The sequence below is a fragment of the Crocuta crocuta genome, unplaced genomic scaffold (assembly GCF_008692635.1).
Source record: "Crocuta crocuta isolate KB4526 unplaced genomic scaffold, BGI_CrCroc_1.0 scaffold229, whole genome shotgun sequence".
NCBI lineage: Eukaryota > Metazoa > Chordata > Mammalia > Carnivora > Hyaenidae > Crocuta > Crocuta crocuta.
The window spans coordinates 9,329,821-9,352,759 of record NW_027536464.1 but is presented as its reverse complement, the minus strand read 5'-3'; the positions used below and the strand labels follow the sequence as shown (position 1 = coordinate 9,352,759).

General features: G+C 36.9%; 1 protein-coding gene across 2 annotated transcripts in view; it reads left to right on the top strand.

Annotated features, from left to right (window-relative positions):
* Positions 1-7,728: 7,728 nt before the first annotated feature.
* Positions 7,729-22,939, top strand: part of CUL3 (cullin 3) — a 73,614-nt gene continuing 58,403 nt past the window's right edge. Inside the window, exon 1 of one of the 2 annotated variants that reach the window (XM_077748547.1) lies at positions 7,729-7,926. In XM_077748547.1, the coding sequence (XP_077604673.1) occupies positions 7,729-7,926 (198 nt within the window). Of the gene's footprint in view, positions 7,927-9,200; positions 9,264-22,939 lie in introns of those variants that run through there. The other variant, XM_077748548.1, reaches the window with a different exon arrangement.

Sequence of the window (22,939 nt, the reverse complement as noted above, 5' to 3'; positions counted from 1 at the left end):
TGTTCTAAATTTCTTGTCGAAAATTATTCACAGGAGACTAAAGACTTCTTGTGCTTTGTATACAGTGGATGTGAAGAATACAGTTCTCTTCATTTTAGTTTTAATTGGCTCATGCTGTAGTTCTCTCCAACTCTTGGTAATTACAGAACCTTCAAGATGTGTAAGTATATAATAGACCGACATCCTTTCAAATTCGGCCATTTTAAAGATTATGTGTTTACATCGTTTGAAATGGTGTAGGTGAATAACCAAAGAGGTTTGTGAAAGAAAATTAAAGACTGTTAGGGTTATTTTTGTTACTGGTGCTTACTAATGAGGGAATTATAATCCTGGATTAGGAAGATGCAGGAGGGTGGTGGTCATTTTTAAAAATTAAAGTCTTGATTTATTTTTTAAGTCTCATTAAACCATAAGCATTTAAGAATACTTAATTATACCTTTCCTTTTAAAAAGAGCTTTTGTTTCTCTTCTTGCTAATTGAATTTACCTTCCTTGCTGATCACTTTATAACTTGAACTTGTTGAATACTGTATATGACTAATAATTAGCAAACATTAGATTTGTGTATGTGCATTTCATTATTTTATTATTTCGTTGAGGTATTATTAACATTCCTTCCTGAGTGTATTTGCAGTTAATGGATGCCAAGTAAATCAGTTTCATCAATGAGATCAAAATCCTGCTCGAGTAATTTAGAATATTACTTTAAAAGAACGTTACTACTCTTTTTAAACACAGTGTTAAGGCCTTTAAGTTTTATGACCCTGAGTGAAGTATAGACGGATGTTTTTATGGTTAACATATTGATGAGATTTGGGGTGCCTGGGTGGCTCAGCTGGTTAAGTGTCCAACTACACCTGAGGTCATGATCCCTCAGTTTGTGAGTTTGAGCCCTGAGTGGGCCTCTGTGCTGACAGCTCAGAGCCTGGAGCTTGTTTGGATTCTGTGTCTCCTGCTCTGTCCACCTCTTCCCTGCTCACACTCTGTCTCTCAAAAATAAACAAACATTTAAAAAAATACTGCAACATATTGATGAGATTGGAGGTTAACATTTAGTCCTTTTAACTTTCATTGGCAGTTAATATTGTATTCTGTACCAAGGATGAGTGAGAAGTTGAAGTCCATCAGTAACATAATTATTTTGCCACTGTTACTGACATGTTCACTAGATTCCAAGACTAAAAGCATGCATATATAAGAAGCTGCTCTTGAAGCCCATTTCCTTTTGTTTTCAGAGTTTCTTGATTTAGGGGAAAGATTGTAGCTTATGTATCCTCTCCTGAAGGGCCTTTTCTGCCTATGATTTTCCTCCTAGTTAATATCTATTAGTAAAATTAATGATTAAGTAGTTAAGTGAATAGGAAAATTTGAAATACTACTTGATAAGTGAAATTTCAGAGTTTATTGCCTGTGCATGATTGTACTTTATTTGAAAAGGACATTTGATTATTTTAAAATTACATTAATTGCAGTAGATAAGCACATTAAAATATTTTTCCGTATCTTTATGCTTACTAATTTAGATGTTCATGTTTTCAGAATTGAATTAGTATAATATAGGTAAATCAGAATTCCTTTATCAGGCATTTGTTTATGGCTTTCTAAGTGACAATGAAAAAAGTATATAACCCCTTAAATATCTCATAGTCTAGTGTAGGAAAACGATGCATAGTTAATTATGAAGCAGTATGAAGTTTGGTGACAGATAGGACCTGAGTATTATGAAAGAGCTGAGAAGGAGTCCACTCTGCTTGAGAAGGTCAGGGATGAATTCCTGGGAGACAGAGGACATCAGAGCTGCATTCATAAGTTGTGCTCAGCTGTGTAAAGAATCAGATATAGAAAAAGCAGAGGAGGGGGGCTTTAAAGAAGACATGGGAGGATAGGGCACCTGGGTGGCTCAGTTGACTGAGCGCCTGACTCTTGGGTTCGGGTTTGGCTCAGGTCATGATCACGGTTCATGAGTTCTAGTCCCACACTGGGCTCTGCATCTGGCAGTGTGGAGCCTGCTTGGGATATTCTCCCTCTCTCTCTCCCTCTCTCCCTCTCCCCTCTCTTTTTCTCCTCTCTCTCTCTCTCTCTCTCTCCCTCCCTCCTCTGCTCAAGCTGTCTCTGTCTCAAAATAAATAAACGTAAAGAAAAAAGATGACACATGGGAAGGTGGTGAATGAGAGGGAGGTGTGTCTTTGGATGGGAGTAACCGTTGATTTAATGTTGTTAGAAATAAATGTAGGATAGGTAGTAGTGAGTGAAAGATAAAGTTAGAAAAGTAGGCATAGACTAGATTTTGAATAGTATTAAAGTAGACTTTTAAAGTATATCCTTCCACCCTGTTATTAATGAGAACTAGGGTTTGAACAGGGACATGATGCTCGTGTTTATTTTTTAAATGGTGATTCTGAGGACGACAGATTCTAAGAGGTTATTGGAGTTCATGATAGTTGGAAGGCTGTCATAGTGACCTAGAGGAAAGTTTTAGGACAATGGTATGTATGCAGGATGAAAGAGTGGGAGCATACTTGATAAATATCTTGGGCCTACTGTTAGCAGCACCTGATGGTTGGATGAGAAGGGAACGAGAGAGGAAAGAAGAAAAGTTATACATATTTAATTCACAAACCAGCTAGTTACAGGGGCTTCTAAACTAGCCGGTTTTTAAATTAAAGAATATAGAACGAGGATAGGTGTGTGTTTGGAGGGTCAGTTCAACAGGGATTTTGGACATGGTAAGTTTGATCAGCGTCTGGAGCATTTGGTTTGAGGTGTCCAGCAGGCAGTTGAATACCGTAGTTTTAGGCTTTGGAGGGACATCTGGGCTGGCAATACAGATTTGGGAGCAATTATATAAGCCAGTAACTTATTCTTTGAGATGTGGGCCATACTTCTTGGGAAATCTGAAAGAGCTGAAGACTCATCATCCAGAAAAAGAAAATGCATACAACATTGTATTTGCAAAATTTTGCATACACTTTTAGGAAACTCAAGAATCCCTTGCTAATCTGGTGTCTTACAAATTTTTGAACTTTAGATGGGTGGGTAGTAATTGTAACCATGATAATGGATGGAAATGCATAGTGACCCATTGTAGAATGAAAAGAGCCAAGGACAGAGCCCTGGGGATTAAAATGCCATTTAAAATGGCACTGGAAGAATCAGAAATAGCAAGTAGGGAATACTGTTTCTGAAAGAAGGCTACATTATACTGACTTGCACTTAGCATAGTTGTATGGCTAAGGTTTGTTGTTTTAGCTCTTTTTTTTTCTTTTATTTTTACTTATTAAGCTTGAAATTTTTTTTTTTTTCTTTCTGACAGTTAATCCCACAGATGAGTTCAGGAGATTCTATCACTGAGAACTTTTGTGTTAGTGGATGTTTGAGGGATTGTGCTGTGTCCTGGGCTGGGCTAAATTCTTTTGACCTTGTTTAGTCTTTGTGATAGTCCTTTGAGATACATACTGTCATTAAACCTTCTTAACAAGTGAGGAAATGAAGATTTTGAAGAGTTAAGTAATTTTCCCAAGGTCTCCTGGGTTGTTAATTTAGCAAAACCATGACACAAATCCAGGACTTTTGGACAGCAAAATTTAACATTCTCTACTAATATACCACACCATATTTACCAGAATAATCAGTGACTCAAGCTGTGATATTACTATACCATGTTAGCATAATGGAATGGAATGTGAGTGAGTCCAGTAGTTTGGACTGGATTAGGGAATATATAAATTCTAATCTCTGTGATTTGGGGTAAGTCATTTAGTCTCTCTGGGTCTGTTTTCATTTACTTGAAAATTTCTGTATCCAAACTTCATTATCCTTTGACTCCGTCTCTACTCTGTCTATAAAGCATGAATAGTGAAGTAAATACTACCTACAATCTTGGATTATAGAATAACTTTTGGTTTATATATGTGAGAAATGATTTATTATAAAGGATATTTCTACAATATTCGAAGTCTCTGATTTGTGGTTTTAAAAATTCTTTAGTTTCTAATAACAAATTTAGTAATTCATGATGGGTAGAGATATTTTGGTATGTTTCCTGGCTTTCTTGGGATCCTATTTTTTTAGAGCCTGAAAAGAGCATTTGAGGTTTTGCTCAAGTATTAACAGTATAGTTATCTCTGGAGTTTATAGTCCACATTAACTTTGGTCTTTTTCTGGAATTGTTCTGAATGTTCTGCTTCATTTGTTGGTTATTTAATGTCAAGAGATGTTGTCTTAGTTTGGTTTTTAATGGTCTCTGTATATGCTGCCAGCAAACTAAAACCACATTGTACATACATGGAGTACTTGAAGCCATCATTATCGCATGCACTTGTATCTTTTATTTGTGGGAACTTAAGACTAGCTACATCTTATTTAAAATATTTTATATGGATGGCATCCTGTGTATCAGGATATGTGAGAAAAGTAGATAGTAGTTTTGATGTAGCAGTAAATTCTCTTAAAGCCATTTTGGAAAAGTTTCCAGTAGACCTGAGATTTGAATAAGATTTGAGTAATAAAAAAGAAGTTGTCTGTTAAAGAGTTCTTTTTTAAGCACTCCAGAAAAGATTAGAATAGTAAGACTCCGTTTGAGTCCTCTGCTTAAGAATCCTCTATGATTGAAGGTTGAGCTGATATTTTATTGCTAGAGTGACAGAAAGAACTGTTTTGCCTCCTTATTCTTCCACATTCGTACCCATTGGACGTAGCTTGGAAAGGATTGTGTTTTTTTCCATAAGCCATTTTATTGAGGTTTGCAACTTGATGAATTTGTAGGTAAGTATTCACCTGTGAAGCCTTCACCATAATCTATGCAATAAACATATTCATCACCTCCAAAAGTTTCTTCCTACCCTCTTTGGATAGGATTTCATTAGCTCAGTAATTTCTGTCCAGTTCAGGTCAGAAATATGTGTGAAGCTGATGAGTAATTGTTGCCATGTTTCCCAGGTTGTGAATGCAGAACATGTGGGTTATTTGTGGTGTAATAACCGTTCCTTAGAGATTAGTAAAAAATCATTCTGTCAACAAGTATGAATGTCTGTTACATGCCACGTTATTACATTAGTTGGTGAGGGATTCCACAGTGAAAACATCCCTGCCTTCATGGAGTGGACATTTGGCTGGGAAGAGGGAGGCCAGGACAAGAAGTAAGGATTGTGGTATTGGAATTTGGGGGTCACTAGTAAGAAGAGACTGCTCTTGTAAATGGAGTGAGCAGTTAAAGCTTCATTTTATGGTGATCAGCGTTTTTGAGGTTGATAAGGTGATTGAGCCGTGGAGATAACTGAGGAAAGGACATTTGAGAGACAAGAGAGAGTAGCAAATACAAACACCTCAGAGTGAACTTATTTGACACATTCCGAAGAATAGCAGAGGCTGGTGTGGCTGGAGCAGAGTGAGCAAGGAGGAAGACTAGATGAAGTCAGATGTTCAGCTTGAATAACATTTTGTAGTTTATGTAAGGACTTTAACTACAACTCTAAGAGAAATGAAAAGTCACTTGAGGGTTGTGAGCAGAAGAGTGACGTGATTTAATATTTTTAGGAGGTCACTTTGGTTGCCCTATGATAGTGGGCCAAGAGCAGAAACAGACCTGTTAGGGGGCTTTTGGGATAATCTGAGAGATGATGGTGGTTTGGGTAAGGTTAGTAGTAGTGGAAGAGGTCAGCAGGAGTTAGATTCTGGGCACATTTTGGAGGTAGAAACAACAGAATTTCCTGTTGGATTAGAATCTGAGGTGAGGGAATAAAGGGGATTACAAGCTTTTTGGCCTTGACAACCAGAAGGATGAAGTGGACATTTGCTCATTTGGAGAAGACTGCAGAGAAAGCAGACTTCTGGGGCAAAGATTAGGATTTTTGTTTTGGACATGGTTAACTTGAGATGCTTAAGTAGATATTTAGGTGGAAACAGAAAAGTTGGCTGAATGTAGGACTCTGGCATTAAGGGGAGAAGGCCAACCAGGGTATATAAATTCGAGGTTAACTTAAAGCCGTGAGTATAGATGAGACCAACTTCACCTGAAAACTGAGTTTTGGCTAGACAAAGCGGTTTAGGGTTGGAGGTTGCTGTGAGAAGAAAGAACCAGTAAGCAGACTGACAAATAGAAGGTAGAGGAATAAGAAGAAAAACATGAGATTGTAATAAAAATGAAAAACAAAGTGAGGAATCTGTTTCAAGGAGTAGGCATGATCAGCTGTTTCATTAGCTGCCACATAGGTCAAGTATCATGAGAACTAAGACTCTGTTTAGATTTAGTAGGATGGAAGTTGCTGGTGACCTTCTTAGGTAGATTGAGTGAAAACAGTAGAGATGAAAGCCTTACTGGAATAGAGTCAAGATATAAAGGGGGAAATGGGGCTTGGAGACAGTGAATGTAGAAATCTCCCACATCTTGTGATTTCACTGTAAATGGAAAAGAGAAATTCAGTGGTACTGGAGAAGTACAAGGGGTTGTGAGGATTTCTTTTTAAGATGGGAAAGTGATGATTTTGAATATGGATGGAAATTATCTAGCAGAGAGGAAAGGATGTGGTGAGGAGGAGCAGGAGGAAGAGGGAGACTGATAAAGGGTGGTTCTTTATAGGTGAGTTGGTATGGAACTAAACTTCTTTCTGTGTAGGGATCACCTGGGTTCAGAATGCTGATTATGGTTCTGTATGTCTGGGGTGGAGTCTGAAATTCTGCACTTCTAGTATGTCCTTGATGATGCTTATGTTTCTCGTCTCTGCTGTAATTTGAGTATAAGAACTTAGTACTTTGAGCACCAGAACTAGAAGAGTATATTGATATATAACCCTATAGATTGGTGGATATGGCTGGGGATTATACATTGTTTCTTCAGATTGTTTGTTTTCTCAGTAGAACAGGAAGCAAGTCCTTATCCTAGAGTGAGGATGAAGGAGATGTTGTAAAATCATCTATTTGGTAGAGTTAAAAGTCTAGAACACAGGATGGTGGGGTGGTACTTTGGTTAGTGGTTATGAATTTAAACTGAGATATTGAATTGGGTGTGTGTGTGTATGTTACTCATTTACTTTCAGCTACACACATCTGTGTGTGTGAAGAGTAGGGGTGGGTAGATGGGGTTTCGAATGGTAAGTATTTTGGAGGGGAGAGGGGCAGGTAATTCATGGGTGTATACAAGGTGGCTACAAATGATGGACTGTGGAATCTGAACTGGGAAAGGAAGACAATAAGAGAATGCTAGGTTAAACAGAAAATGTGGGGTTTTCTGTTTGTTTTGTTTTTAATTGCAGGTCTTCTTCCAATCTTTAATTTGCTAAGGAACTCTGTAAATCTCAGGAGAGGAAAATAGTGTTCATGTCCTCAGTTTTGTTTTTTTGTTTTTAGCCAGGGAACTCTTTCTGTCTCAGCATCTCTCTGAGCTTGTATTTCACTAAATAAACTAAGGGAAAGATGTCTTAACACTTTTGGCTAAAGCCAAGTATTAACATTGGGGATTATGACTTCATTTAAATTGGAGGGTTTTGATGCATATAAGAAATGAGAGAAGTCTTAAAAGATTTTTTTAAAAACTTGGTTTCTGTCAGCTCTAAAAACTACTCTACGTGTATTTTTTTGTTTTTGTTAGAACAGACTGTTAACATCTTTATTAAGTAATACAGATTTATAATCATAGCCATATAATAAAATAATTACTCTGTGGACAAATACAGAAAGATTTTCAACCATTGGTGTTTTTTTTGTCTCTTTTTTCTCTCTTGGATATTACAGATGACCATGGATGAAAAATATGTAAACAGCATTTGGGACCTTCTGAAAAATGCAATTCAAGAAATCCAGCGTAAGAATAACAGTGGTCTTAGTTTTGAGGAGCTCTATAGAAATGCTTATACAATGGTTTTGCATAAACACGGAGAAAAGCTCTACACTGGACTAAGAGAAGTTGTTACCGAACATCTCATAAATAAGGTATCCAAACTTAAAGGACTATTGCTAATTCTATGGAATCTAGAAACTCCTTTATAGAATATATAGTACTGTGAGTAGAAGTGTTAAGTTTTGAAGGCTCTAGGGAGCCTAGAGCAATAATAATTAGTAGCTGTATTATAAAACCTCACTCAGAATTTCTAATCAGCTAAGTCACAATTTTTGATAATTGAGGGAAGATGACATTTGTGACTAATGATAAATACATTCTTTGTAATCATTATTAAAGAAACAAACTTTCATTAATTTATAAATGCTTGTTTATTAATGTGTGAATTACAGATAATTATTTTTTCTTGAAATGCTTATCAGCCCGTTTTAGCTTTCTTTACTTCCTCTGTATACTTGAAAGTAATAAAACTACATTGTTTAAAAAATATTGTCTAAGACTTTTCACCAGTTGAAATTGACTGTATTTTAACCAAGTTCTATAGTAAACATAAATTTAAAAAAAAAACAAATTAATGTTGGGCTATTAAAATTAGAAAATGTTTCTTTGCTTCTAAAAAGATATTTTTGTTTTTTTAGAATAAGTCTTTATATAGAGCAGACTTTTCTATCGCAAGTATGTCTGGCTTTAAGATTGTCAGATGAAATGTAAAATACCACAGATAAATAAAAACTTCTCAAAGTTTTTGTGTGGTAGTAGGGTAATTGTTTTTTAAATTTTATTTTGAAAAGAAATGGAAAAGTTGCACTAAATAGTACAGTGATCTCTGGTAGATTCACCAGTTGTTAATTAACATTCTGCTGCATTTTTGCCAATCTTTCTATTGATACTTGTTATTATTACTATTATTGATATTATTGCTTAACAATTAGAGAGTAAGTTTTAAATTCATTTACCCTCAAATACTTTGGGATGTTTCGCCTAAGAACAAGGAAATTTTCTCACCTAACCAAAGAACAATGTTCAAAATTAGGCAGTTTAACATTACTATAATACTGTTACCTAATACAGTCCACATTCAAATTCATCAGTTGTCCTGTGTAGCAGCAATGCCCTTAGAACAGTTTGTTTTCTGATCCAGGATCCAATCCAGGATCACACACTCAGTTCCTCAGCTTTTTGTCTTTCAGCACATTGACATTTTTGACGAGTATAGGCCAGTTGTTTTGTAGATTGTCCCTCGGTTTTTGGTTTGTCTGATTGTTTCCTCATGACTAGTTTCAGGTTATGCATTTTTGGCAGGAATAATACATAAGTGATGTTGTGTCCTCAGTGCATCACATCAGGAGGCACATGATGTCAGTTTATCCCATTATTGGTGATGTTAACTTTGATCACTTGGTGTCCGCCAGATTTCTCCACTGTGAAGGTACCTTTTTTCCCTTTGTAATTCATAAGTAATTTGTTCAGATATATTTTGAGACTGTATAAATATCCTGTTCCCCAAGAAACTTTCATGTGATGGTTTTAGCATCCATTGATGATTCTTGCATGAATCATTATAACTGTGGTGGTTACAAAATAGTCACTTTCTATTTCTACTATTCCTTCCATAATTTCTTTCTCTTAAGTGGGATTATATAAACAGGTAGCTAGTATTTCAGGAAGCAAAGTGATTGTGTTTTTGATGCAATGAACAGGTTTTTTAGTGCCTCCTCTGCACAGCTTTCTAGGAAAATGCAGTGGATGCAAAGGGGTATGATACCCTTGTCTTTATTGTGATGTGAGAGATGATGCAAACTTGTGGATAACAGTGTGAGGCATTATATATTTAAGTGGCAAATGAGTTGAATGGACAATAAATGGCTTAGGAATTCATATGAGGGAGAGATTATCCTGGGCTGTAAGAGTTCATGGGAAAGTATCAAATTGAACTGAGCCATGAAAAATTTGAGATGTAAGTGAACAATGAAAGGCATTCCAGGATGGGAGATGTCATGTGATTATACAGAAATAAATTTGTATGTGTACTACAGGTGGTAAATAAGAGTTTTACTGAGGTGTATATTAATTTATGGGGATTGGTAGGTTATAGTGTTGCCAAAAGGTGGTTTGGGAACAGATTGGAGAAAGACTTGAATATCAAGCTAAGGAATTTGGACTTAACAGTGGAGGTTTATTGGAAGTTTTTAAGTGGATGATAATGTGACAGAATATTTTAAGATTAGGATGAAAATGATATATATCATTGTAGAATTGGGAGGTGGTTTGCTAGAAGCAGGGGAGGACCTGGAAAGTTTTGAGTAAAGTGATAGACTAGAAATGCGTGGATAGAGGAGATGACAAATTTTGTTTTAGATAATATTAGAGATTTTTACGGTTAGAAGCAACCTTAAAAATATTTCACATGTGAGGAAAATTGAGTGTGAGATCATCACAAAACTGTGTTTAGAGATGTATAGGTTTAGAGCCTGAGCAGGAACTCAGAACTCAGATCAAGATTGAACATGTGGTAGCATGTACTGAGGATTAAGTGTTGGGAGTCCAGAGAACAAAAATCCTAGAACCAAAGGACACATCTTCAAAAGCAAACTATGGTATGTAGGTGTGGGAAATGAAGAAGACTAATTTAAGAAACCTGGCATCAAAAGAAAGAAGAAATGCGGAGTGGGGGAGTTTTGCTTCAGGCTGTTGAAGAGGAGAAGACTGGAGCATGGAGTTCTTGGATATGGAGAGCATGTGGAATTGAGAACAACAGAGAATTAACGATAGAGCAGAAGCACGTTCTCATTCGCCAGAGATTCCATAGGGAATGATGGTAGTGATTGTGTGCTAGGTTCAGTTCTGGTGCATTTACATGTTTTAGGTCTTGGTCACAAACCGATGAGCCGGATAGTACTCTTCTGTTTTACAAGGGGAGAAACCAAGAAACAGAGACTTAGTGATTTGTCCAGATACACATAACTAGTAGGTGGCCTAGCTGGAACAGTGTTCAGGCAGTGTGGCTTCAGGCCAAGCCCTTGACTTCTCTGTAGATCTCCTCCGGAGGCATAATGAATGTATCAAGGTGCAGTACACACACTGAAATTGAGGGTGGTGGAGGGAATTCAAGTAAATTGCCTCAGTGTTTGCAAAGCTACAGTCCTTTAAATTCTAGCTCTTGATTTATTTATAATTAAAATGAAGGCGCTAGCAGTAATATCTCCTGAGATGCTTTAGTTCTAAAACTATTACAAATCTAATAATTAAACCATGCATCTTCTGAAAATGAGATGAAGAGACTTGGAGTAGCCCTTTTTGGGAATATACTAAGGAATTGGCAAGTGAGGAAAAAGATAGCTCAGTAGGAGTTGGCCTGAATGTACGATTTGCCATTTTTGTTTGTCTTGACACACTGCTTTGCAGCTTGGACACAGATGCGGAAAAAACATCTGTAGTTATGTGCTGTGTTGAGAATTGGCTCATCCAAAAAGTAAGGGGAGGTGGGGAGACCAGAGTGGGAAATCCGTGTTTAAGTGATTTTTCGACTCTGAAACATGGTTGGTAGAAATTGAAGTCATGTGAACACAACTCTGTGCTAACTGTAAGAGCTTCAGCATATTTGTGAGTTGCTTAAAGTGGTCGCATACCTAAGGTTAATTGTTACTTCAGAACATAGGCAGTTAGTTCCCTGTATTATATTCCAGAGAGCATGTAGTCAAGTTAATTGTGCTGAAGAAATTATATATGCTAAGTTCTTTTTATTTCTCTTACATAGGCATTAATGAATGATACATCACTAGCATCTGAAAATGTTCTTCGATTTTTTTTTTTTTTTTTTTTCTTTAACACACTCATTTGACAGGTTTAAACTAGGCGTTTTCTGACTAGGAAATGTACCAATACTAGTTTATCTCGGTATTCATTTCTTTATTTCAGCTGAATTAATTCTTTTAACCTGTGCTAGTGTCTGTGCTTTCATTTTTGGGTTTTCCATTTGTCTTTCTTTATTACTCTTAATCATACAAATAAAGTACTAATGTATGAAGGGGACACAAGCAGGGCCATTATACAGTAGCCTAAATGTGCCCTGATGCAGGAAGTCGCAGTTTTTTTCTAGCAAGTGAGACTTAGGAATGTTACTAACATAATGTGCAAAAGTGTAGTTTGCATGAAAATTGCTGTGACCTGTTTGTAATTGCACTTTCTGACAGGAAGGTGAGAGGATGGTTTAGGGTTCTGCGGTATCAAAGTAACCGTCTTCAGTCTCACAGAATCTATTCCTTTTTGCGGTTCTGAAGGCCTTACTGTGTGGTCTAGTCATCAGGGGGTTTTTGTTCACTGTACTTTTAGCAGTTTGCTGAACTGCATAAGCAATAACATATCTTTTTTTAAAAAGCAGAGTTATTTTCTACTCAAGTGAACATTTTAGTGTTATGGTATAGGCAGTCAGAACCTATTTTTTTCATGTTGAAGGATTCAGATGAAATACATTTTTATGGAGAATCAGGACTGGTTTATCAAAGTTGCTAGTACCCTGGTTTTAAGATGAGAAGAGTAAACATCTGAGCAATATCTTTGATAAAGTAGAGTGGCATAAAAATACTCTCAGGGCACGTGAATGGAGGAACTTCTTTGAGATGAAAGTAACTGATTCTTGGCTTTAGAAGTAAGTTCACAAAATTGAAGCAGACATAGGAAAGCTAAGTGCTTTTCTCTTACTTGGTTAGTATATTCTTCCTAGCTCTGGAAGAATGGTCTCTGAGGAAATGGAGATCCAAAGGAATTCAGTAGATTTCTCTAGACCAGAAAGCAGAACTTAGGGTGTGCTATGGCTCTTGTGCCTTGCCATGTGAAAAAAGCCTGGTCTTATTTTAGGAAATATGAAAACATTTCAGAATTCACAGAGATTGGCTTTTCTTTAACATTTATTTCTAAGTAAAATAAATTCTTTATACTGGAGAAAAAAAGTACTGTTCCTTTTTGATTTTAAGGATTTTTAAATTGTGGATCATTCTGTTAAAGCCTCAAAAATATCCACAGAGGACTTATCATTACAGAATCAGCATTCAAAACTTATGTATTTGCTAGCCGCTGACTTAGGTGTAAAAAATAAGTTGGGATGCATTTGATCCCTGCACCTCTGGAACAGATGAACAAGTAAACAAATGTTTAGTTATGAAACATAGTGAAGAAAATGGGATATGGCGATTAAAAATTATGAGGGTAACTATGTAGGCCAAGAAAGGGGTCTCTGCGTAAGTAATACTTGTAATGATGTTTAAACTTGAGGAATGAGAAGGTGCTCATGACAAAAGTGGCTTGAAGAGCATTCCAGGCAAAGGGGATGGCTGTAGAGTATTTTTTCTTTATAGGCCCAGATAGTCTGTATTTTCAGCTTCCTGAGCCTTGCGTTCTCTGTCTGCAGCTCCTCAGCCCTCCCGTTGTAGCACCGGCAGAGCGATAGACCATATGCAGGGAATGGATGTGGCAGTTTTCCAATACAGCTTTATTTTAAAAAGACAGCAGGCCATCTTTTGCCAATCCCTGGAATAGAGAAATTGAAAACAAAGCCTGTTGTGGATGGGGAATTAAGTATTGGCAGTGGGAAATAATGGAACAAGATACGAGGTTTGGAGAAAGGCATTGAAGCCGTGGTGTAAGGGTTTCATACTTACATGTGCGTTAGGAAGTCATTCAGAATTTTAAGCAGAATGCAGAGTTTCCTGATGCAGAGTTTTAAAATATTACTCATTACTCTGCTTGCTGTGTGGTGACTAAATCAGAGGACCCAAGAGTTGAAGTGAGGGGTAGGAAGGAGCAGTCAATCCAGTAATCCATGTGAGCGATGGTGGTGATTTGTGCCAGTGTCGTGACAGTGAAGATACAGACATTTCCGATTTGGGACACTTTGACTATAGAAAGATTGTTACCTTTGAATAAGTTGTGTAGGGGATTTCTCATTGACTCTTGAACAACAAGGCATTTCCATATTTTATCATATGTCTGGGATAGAAAAAGGAGTTCCATGTGAATATACGAATTTTAAGATGTCAATGAAATTGGATATGCAAGTCTAGTTCTCTGAAAAATTTTGACTGGAAATGTAAATTTGGGAATTGTGAGCATGTAGATGCTACATAAAGCTTTGGAAGTAGGTGAATTCACACAAAAAACAAATGGTGACTTTAGATTTAACCCCGAAGAATTTAAATACTTCATGTAGATTTGAGGATTGCGGTGGAAACTAAAAAAAATGGCCAGTAGTGGTACTTTTAAGACTCAGCTCTAACCTTAAGTTATAAAGTAATCGTTTAATGTCAACATTTACTTAGCAGATTTGGTTTTCCTAATCATTTTGTCTGTGTGTGTGTGTGTGTGTGTGTGTGTGTGTGTGTGTGTGTGTGTGTGTTTAATGGCTAAAGACTATTTTAAATTTAAACATAGTGCCAATCAATTTTGTTATTTGTGGGCAGGGTTAGTTAAGGTTAGAGCCATCCCCCTGTTTTCTTTCTTTTTTTCTTTTTCCTCCTCCAGCTTTATTGAGGTATACCCAAAATTGTAAGATATTAATGTGTTTGAGGTTTTTTTGGAGTCATCTTTTAGAAGATTGCTGTTTGGGATTTAAACTGGACAGAACATCTTTAAGCTTATAGTAAAGTTAAATGAGGACTTCCTTATTCTTCTATGCACTATTGAACACTCCATATTTAATAATAAACAACTTAGAAGTAGCTGCGGTGGAGAAAGTACTGGGTGGAAAAGAAGGGAGAACTGGGCTTTAGGCCTAATTCTACCACGAACAATCTTGAACAAATTACTCGACTTTTCTGGACTTCAGATCATTAATTTATAAAATGAGATTGGGATTGTTTTTGTTAACCTGAATGAGCTTTAAAATTATTTAATGACCGTGTATCTTGATAATTTTGGTTTATTAAGACTTAGGAAGATTATAAAGTTTACCATTGTCCTTAACTGTGCCAAAACAAGCATATAGAATAGGGGCGCCTGGATGGCTTAGTCCGTTGAGTGTCCGACTTTGGCTCAGGTCATGATCTCGCAGTCATGAGTTCAAGCCCCGCATCGGGCTCTGTGCTGCCAGCTCAGAGCCTGGAGCCTGCTTCAGATTCTGTCTCCCTCTCTCTCTGACCCTCCCCTGCTCACACGTGCTATTTCTCTCTTTCTCTCCCTCTCAAAAATAAACATTAAAAAAAAAAAGGTATTTAGAATAAAAACATTTCCTTAAAAAATTTTTTTATTTATATTTGAGAGGGAGAGAGAAAATCCCAAGCAGGATCAGCACTGTCAGTGCAGAGTCAAACATGGGGCTCAAACTCAAAAACTATGAGACCCTGACCTGAGCCAAAATCAAGAGTTGGACACTTAACTGACTGAGCCACCCAGTTGCCCCCCTCCTATTTAAAATGTTTGCTTATTTTTGAGACAGAGAGAAACATTTCCATTTTTAATTGTGTCTGAAAATCAGAGAAACTTTGATTTTAATGTGGCAAGAATTTTATTCTAATTTTGTAATGCTTAATAGTTTCTTAGATTTGCCTTATTTCCCCTTCTTTCTCAGATTATTAACTCTAGTAAGGATTGAATAATGCGGTAGCCTCATAAATGAGCTAATTCTTGTGCTTTGAAAGTTTGAACAAAGAAAATGTTGACTTTTTAGCTCTGCTAGAAACAACTTCTTATTGCTGAAAAGAACATTTATTTCGGTGGTTTTTAAAGGCTTTCTGTGAGCACTGAGTGTTATATGTAAGTGATGAGTCACTAAATACTCCTGAAACTAATATTACACTTGGTGTTAACTAACTGGAATTTAAATAAAAACTTGAAACAATAAGAAAAAGGAAAAAAAAAGAATTTGTCCTGTAGATCTATTTAAATAATGTATATAAAAAGTGTACTCTAGCATTGTATTTAAATGCTAAAAAGCCCAAAAACTATCTAAATGTTCACTAATAGACTGTTCAGTAAATGGAATTACATCCATACAATGAAAAAAAAATGTCTATCCATATAACCTGTTCTTCAAATAATATCTTACTTTGGAAGGAAGGCAGAATTAGGGAGCTTCATACCACTCACTTTTCATTCATGTAAAAAACTCCCTGCTGAAGACCTGTCGTGTGCCAGGCACTCCTCTAATAAGCATTTGCATTATATCAAAGGTCCTTGCCCTTGGGGAATTTAAGTTTTGGACTTAAGCACTTGAAAAACTAAACCTTTGAAGAATAGTTCAACTTTTAAATGGCTTTCTTGTTTGAGGATTTTTTGTTTTGTTTGTATGTTTGATAAATTGAAGTCTGTAAAATCACACACTACTGTTTATTTTTTGTATGTAGGGTTTTCTTTCCTGAAAGGAAAACTATATAAACTATTCTTTGAATATATTGATTTTTCTCCCCATTTTTAAAGGGAGAATGAGAAGAGCCATAATTTTAAATATTATGTTTGTTCACCAGTAAACTAACATGTTTCTGTGAGGGTACTAATTGCATGTGAAAATGAGGTTGGTATTTCCTGGTAAGCTCTGGACTATTTTATAGGTCAATTACTTAAACAGACTGGCTTTTTATAAGAAAGCTTTTTTAGTGCAAATGTGAATGAATGCAAAGGGTTTTGTGTTTTTTTTTAATGGCATTTATGTATAAAATATAAATATAATGATTGCAGTGATTTACAAGAGGACATTGATAGAAACACTCAGGAGTAAGATTTTCGTTAGCAAAGACATTCATTTCAGAGACCCACAGATACTGAGTCTCTTGTGTTTTGTCTACCAAAAAAAAAAGTAACTAAGACACTATGCCTGTCAGCAAGAATCTCCCAATTTTAGTGAGGTAATCAGATTTGAAGGAGAGTTATTTTGCCTGAGAAATTCAGGGCAAAGTAGAAAGAGGAGGTCATTTTTGATGAGTCTTAAATAATTATTAAGGATTCATCACGTGAACAAAGGCGAAAGATAGTCCAGAAAATGGTGTGAGTTTAAAAAGGCAGGTAGGTATAAGCACAGTCAGGTACGATCAGTGTAGATGGATATAAAAGGTGTCAGATACATTTTTTTGGGAATGAGAGTGGTAAAGTTGGTTGGACTAGGTTTTGACAAACATTGTAGGGGACTTGGGTTTCATACTGTGGGTGGTGGGAGTCATTGGTTTTAGTGTTCTAAAAGAGACTGACTGAAGTGAAGATGGAATGAAAGGTTTAGTAGGCATGCCTTCTTCAGTGCTTCATTGCTGCATATTTTGTTTGCCTACCATCTTGTCTTGTCCTTCTTTCTAACAACTGAAAAGTTGTTGAAAGAAACAGAACCCATTACATTGAATATTGCTTAGGGTGATGACAAGGAGGAAGGCTCTGTCTGAGCTGGAGATGTAAACCCTTAATGAATATGATTTGGATGAGTGGCGTGAATATGAATAGAGAAATCCCCAGAGAGGAAGAGATTATTGGGGATAGCATAGAGAGTGGAGAACAGTAGGAGTCTGGAAGGTAACAACCATGGGGTATGAGGGGCATAGGAAATTGAGTAGCTACTACCTTGAAAGAAAGGATTGGCAGAGAAATGTTGGGGGAGAGCCAAGCTTAAAGCCTGACCTAGGTTATATGGTAAATTCAGCCATGTGTTAAATACCAGCTCTACCCACTTAAATTGTGAAGTAGCCTGTAAGCACTGTGAGGGGAGGTGCCCTTTTCTACTTTCTTGTCTAGTTGTATTATCTAGTGATTTTTTAAAAAATGATTTATTAAAACGAATGAGCAAGGGTAGGACAGGTTTTATTTATCTTCATGTCTCCTCTCCTTCATATAGTTAGTACTCAGTAATTGTAGATTGAAATGAATCCCTGAGAATACTAGCAGTCAAATGGAAACCATGGTTTATATCCACGAACTGCCAAATTCTGTTGTGTCTTCCAAATGTGCGGTGATATTTGCACCTACCCAGCTTAATTGCTGAGTCCAAACCCTAATTAAGCAAAGTGTATCTCACCATTCAAAAGCACAGTGTAATTTCTGGGCTGTTTATCTCTCATTTTTTGGGATGATTCCACTGGCAGCCAGATCGTGTGATCCTGTGGAACCATGGACGTTTTTCCTCAACGTTACTCAATAGAACAGAAGGACTGATGGCCATATTGCCATGCTTTGTGTATGTCTTACTATCTACTCTGTGAGTGGTCCTATTTCAAAGTTTAATTATGGTACTAGTGCTGTAATGGTTTTAATGTGTATCTTTTATCTTAACAATTATGAAGGGAGCACTTTAAAATGTGCAATAATTCATGCCCTTCTGTGATAAACTATTTAGGTGCCATTAGGTAATAAAAAAGCTGCTAGTTTTCATGGTACTACTTTGTTTTTTATTGCATTTCATTTTGTTTCATTTCATTTGATTTATTCTTTAATGTTTATTTTTGAGAGACCGAACATGAGCAGGGGAGGGGCAGAGAAAGAGGGAGACCTAGAATCTGAAGCAGGCTCCAGGCTCTGGGCTGTCAGCAGAGAGCCTCACGCGGGGCTTGAACTCACACACAGACCACAAGATCATGACCTGAGCCGAAGTCGGACCCTTAACCGACTGAGCCACCCAGGCGCTTCTCATGGTACTACTTTGTACTCCAAGAGAAATCAGGATTTTTCTAAGGTGTATTTTTATTAAGTTAATAATATTTGGACTACGAATGTGTTTTTTTTTAAATGAAGCCAAATTTAGACAATTTTTTACTTTTAACATGTAGCAGATATTCTTCATGTATGAAATTAAAAAAAAATATGTTGTCCTAATTCCCTCTCTGTGCGGCTGCCTTGAGCCACATGATTCTCTAGTGCTTCCCTTTGTACTCCGCTTTGTATTCAGGTCATGTGAATGCTGATGTTAGGCTCCTCTTTTCTCCCTTCCCCCTTGGAGATTGTTAAGTGGCCGAATGCGTTTTGTATCCCCCATAGTGGCTAGCACCCTGGTTTGCTTGTTGGAAGTAATTATTAAATATTTGAATTGATAGTTTGAAGAAAGGTATTTATATATTCTTTTGAATTAAGAGCTTCATTTTGACACTTAAAGAGTAAGTGAGGGAATATTGCCTCTAAGAATGAATTTTATGTTGAAATTACAAGCAGTGTGCTCTTTGTAAAAGTGGTTAAACTTACAGTACTAACTATACATCGGTGAAATTACTTATAGAAAAGTCTTTGATACCAGTCAAGAAATAGGTTTTCCCTGTAGTTAGCTATCTTCTTGTTTTTTCAGTGATACTGGTATGATTCCTCTCATTAAGGATGCCACCTTTATTTTAAAAGTCAGTGAAAATAATGAGAAACAATACTGTCAGTATTATCGAAATACTGAAATGCCAGTGAGTTTTAGATCATTTAAGAATCTCTGGTCATTAGTGAATTCTTGGAAAGTTTAAGATCTCTACGAAAGTTAAGATTAATTCTCCTAACCTTGGTAGAAGCTTGCTTTGAAATATAAATTCTTAGGTTGTTATGTGTATTATGAGGGAGCAACATCTATTCACCAGCCTTACATTGAATACGCAAATAATAGGATATTAGCTGTATTACAAAATCTGCCACCTCTAAAAGGATATAACTTCCAGTTACAGAGAAATAACTGTGTTTTAGAAGAAAGGAAAGCAAGAATCAAGTGGTGGAAATTGAGGTTTAGAGAATACTGTATAAAGTATTTAAACATATATCTGTATATATGTTTTACGTTCCATGCTTTCAAAATCCAGAGCACTTATGAATGCACTTCTGATTCAGTAGGGCTGACAGGACCTGAGATTGTGCTTTCTTTCTGTTTTTAATTTTTTATTTACTTTATTTTGAGAGAGCAGAAGAGGGGCAGAGAGAAAGGGCGAGAGAGAGAATCCCAAGTAGGCTCTATTCTGTCATCATGAAGCCCGATGCAGGGCTTGAACTCACGGACCGTGAGATCATGGCCTGAGCCGAAACCAAGAGTCAGGCGCTGAACTGCCAGAGCCACCCAGGTGCCCCTGAGGTTGTGAATTTCTAATAAGCGCCTGAGTGATGAATCTTGACCATGATACTGCTCTGTGGACACTTACAGAGTAGCAGGGTCAAATATCTATGCAAATAATATTATGAATGTAGAATACAAGTAAAATTGTGATAGTAGCAAATGCTTATATGGCATTCACTGTGGGCTGGACCCTGTCATAAGCATTATTTGTCTATTAACTGATTATATCCTTGCAGGTGCTGTTACTATTCCTCTTTTGTAAAAACTTGACGCACAAAGAAATTAAGTTACTTGCAGCCACATATCTATTAAGTGTTGGATCTGTAATTTGCATCAGGCAGGCAGGCTTTCCAGTCTCTGCACCCCTGTGTTGCCACTATTCACTCTCTGGAAGTGTTACATAAAAATAGCAAAACATTACACTATTTCTTTTTAATCTTTTAATTCAGGAATTCTCAGGAGAAAGGAAAGAGCTGTGGAGCTTTTTAAAAATCGGTTTGTGTCAGATTAAGAGAGATGTCTTCTGTGCCCCATGGTTTGGCTTCTATGGAGATCGCTTCTGTGGGTGCCACTTTTATTGCAGGTTTATGTCACATCGCTCTGGTGTGATTGAAAGGTTTTTGAGATCTTCGAGAATACCTCTTTAATGACATTCCTTGGAAAAATAGGGTTTACATAACTGATAAAATTTGTAAAGTTGACAAGCCCCCAAATCACATATGCGGGACCCTGAAAAAGTTGGAATGTTGTAAGTGGGAACTTAAACACTATTTTTTGAGCATGTAAATGTTGTGCATTTTGTAAATAGTTCAGTCAGATGAGATAAGCAGTATTTGTGTTAGAATTTAGAGCCAGAGAGGTACTTAGCAGACATCCTGTGGCTCTCAGTTTTATTTTTTTTTTCCAAACAGTGGGAAGCCCCACTTTTAAAGTCATACAAAACCAATGTAAATCATATTTCCTCAGTGAAGTGGAGCCTGCCCTGCAGTGGTACTAGACATCTTAGTGTGGAGCAGGATGTGAGTGCCGTTGTTCTAGTCAACCCCAGTGATAGAACAGGTGAGAGGAGCTATAGACCACACAGGTTAAGTAACTTACTCAAAGTTCTAGTTACTAACTGCCCTGGAAAGATGGTTTCAAATACTAATTTGATTGTCTTAACTCTTGGGTGATTGTTAAAATATGACAAATTTCTAGGAGGTTACAGCTTTTAAAGTTATAGTTTCTCTGTGATATTTTTAGAATGTTCTTTGTGTGGTTAGCATGTGCTCTATGTTATTCATGACCCATTTTATGTTTCTAATACACAGTGTGTGCTTCAATGTAAAATAGTGCTAAATACAATTTTCTGTACTTCAGAGATTTGTCTGTATTTGAAATTGACCTGAATTTTGAGACTTTTTGAAGAAGGAAGTCATTAGTTTTCAGTAGTCCATATTTTCATCAATTATATGGCTCAGTTCTAGTTTCACTGAACTTTTGAGCTAAAATCGTTATAATTAGTGTTAGCTGATGAATTTCTTTGTTTCACCTAAACATTTAATTAGGATTGGCTGGCTGGGATTTTGCCCAGGCATTGAAACTTAGAGGGCAAAAAAATTTTAATTGATGATTTAAGTGTGTGTGTGTGTGTGTGTGTGTGTGTGTGCACGCACGCACACCCGTGTTGGGAGGGTACTGTGCAAATCATTAGTGTCCTTTGATTCTCCAGCCAGCCAAGAGTTGCTTGCCCGGGGTTGGCCTCTGTGTCAGTCCATGAAGGTATCTGGATAAGAAGACTCAAGGGCAAAGACTGGGAGCTTAGAGGTCGTGGGCGTGCTCGTGCCTGCTGGCCTCCCCTGTCATCCTCCTTTTCGTCCTTCTCTTCCTTTTGCCAGTAATTGGATTGATTTGAGAATGTGTTTCCTGCAACTTGAACATTAATTTATCAGTGAACAGATTTCATCACAATGTTGACAAATAAACATTTTCTGTTGACTTAGTAATTCCACTTTTATCTTTGCTAAGGATATAATTAGAAGGAAGGAAAAGCTACGTTCACAGAAATGAAGAATATAGTATGCCAACATGCATTATTCCGGTCATTCATAGGTTGACACTCTCGAAATAATGAGCAGTTCTTTCATTGTTTGGCATTCGAGTTAGGTTTTTTTTTTTTTTAAGAGATGACTTTTTATATTTATTTTTATTTTAGAGAGATAGAGTGTGTGTGTATGTGCTAGTTGGGGAGAGGTACAGAGGGAGGGAGAGAGAATCCTAAGCAGGCTCCACACTCTGCACAGAGCCCAGCGCAGGGCTTAATACCCTAACCTTGAGCTGAAATCAAGAGTCGGATACTCAACCAACTGAGCTACCCAGACATCCCTCAAGTTGGTTTTAAAAATAAGCATGTGGCATTATAGCTTATGTTTATGATACATAATAATAAAATGGCCTGACTTGAGAATGGCAATTGTTGCAAATTTTTAAAAAGTCAGTATAAATAAAATTAGCCCTTTTTTTTTTTTTCCAAATATTTTTATTTATTTCTAGGAGAGAGAGAGAGAGACAGCATGAGCAGGGGAGGGTCAGAGAGATAGGGAGACACAGGCTCCAAAATAGGCTCCACGCTCTGAGCTGGCAGTCAGCACAGAGCCCGACGCGGGGCTCGAACCCACGAACCGTGAGATCATGACCTAAGCGAAAGTCAGACGCTCAACCGACTAAGCCACCCAGGCGCCCCAATAAAATTAGTCTTTTATTTTATGTACAGCTCTATGAATTTTAGCCCATGTATAGATTCATATAAATGCTGTCATGATCAGTACACAATGTTTCTTCACCCAAAACACTCCCTATTGTTCCTTTATAATCACATCTTCTTCCCACCCCAGTACCTTCTAACCGCTGGTCTGTTTTGTCACTGTAGTTTTGTTTTCTCAAGAGTATCACATAAATGGAATAATACAGGCTATAACCTTTTGAGACCAATGTTTTTCGTTCAGCATAATTATTTTGAGATTGAACCAAGGTGTGTGTATGTATCAGTAGTTTGTTCCTTTTTATTGCTGAATGATACATCCTATTGTATGAACGCACCACAGTTTACATATCCATTCATGTGTTGTACATAGTTTTTCTTAGGA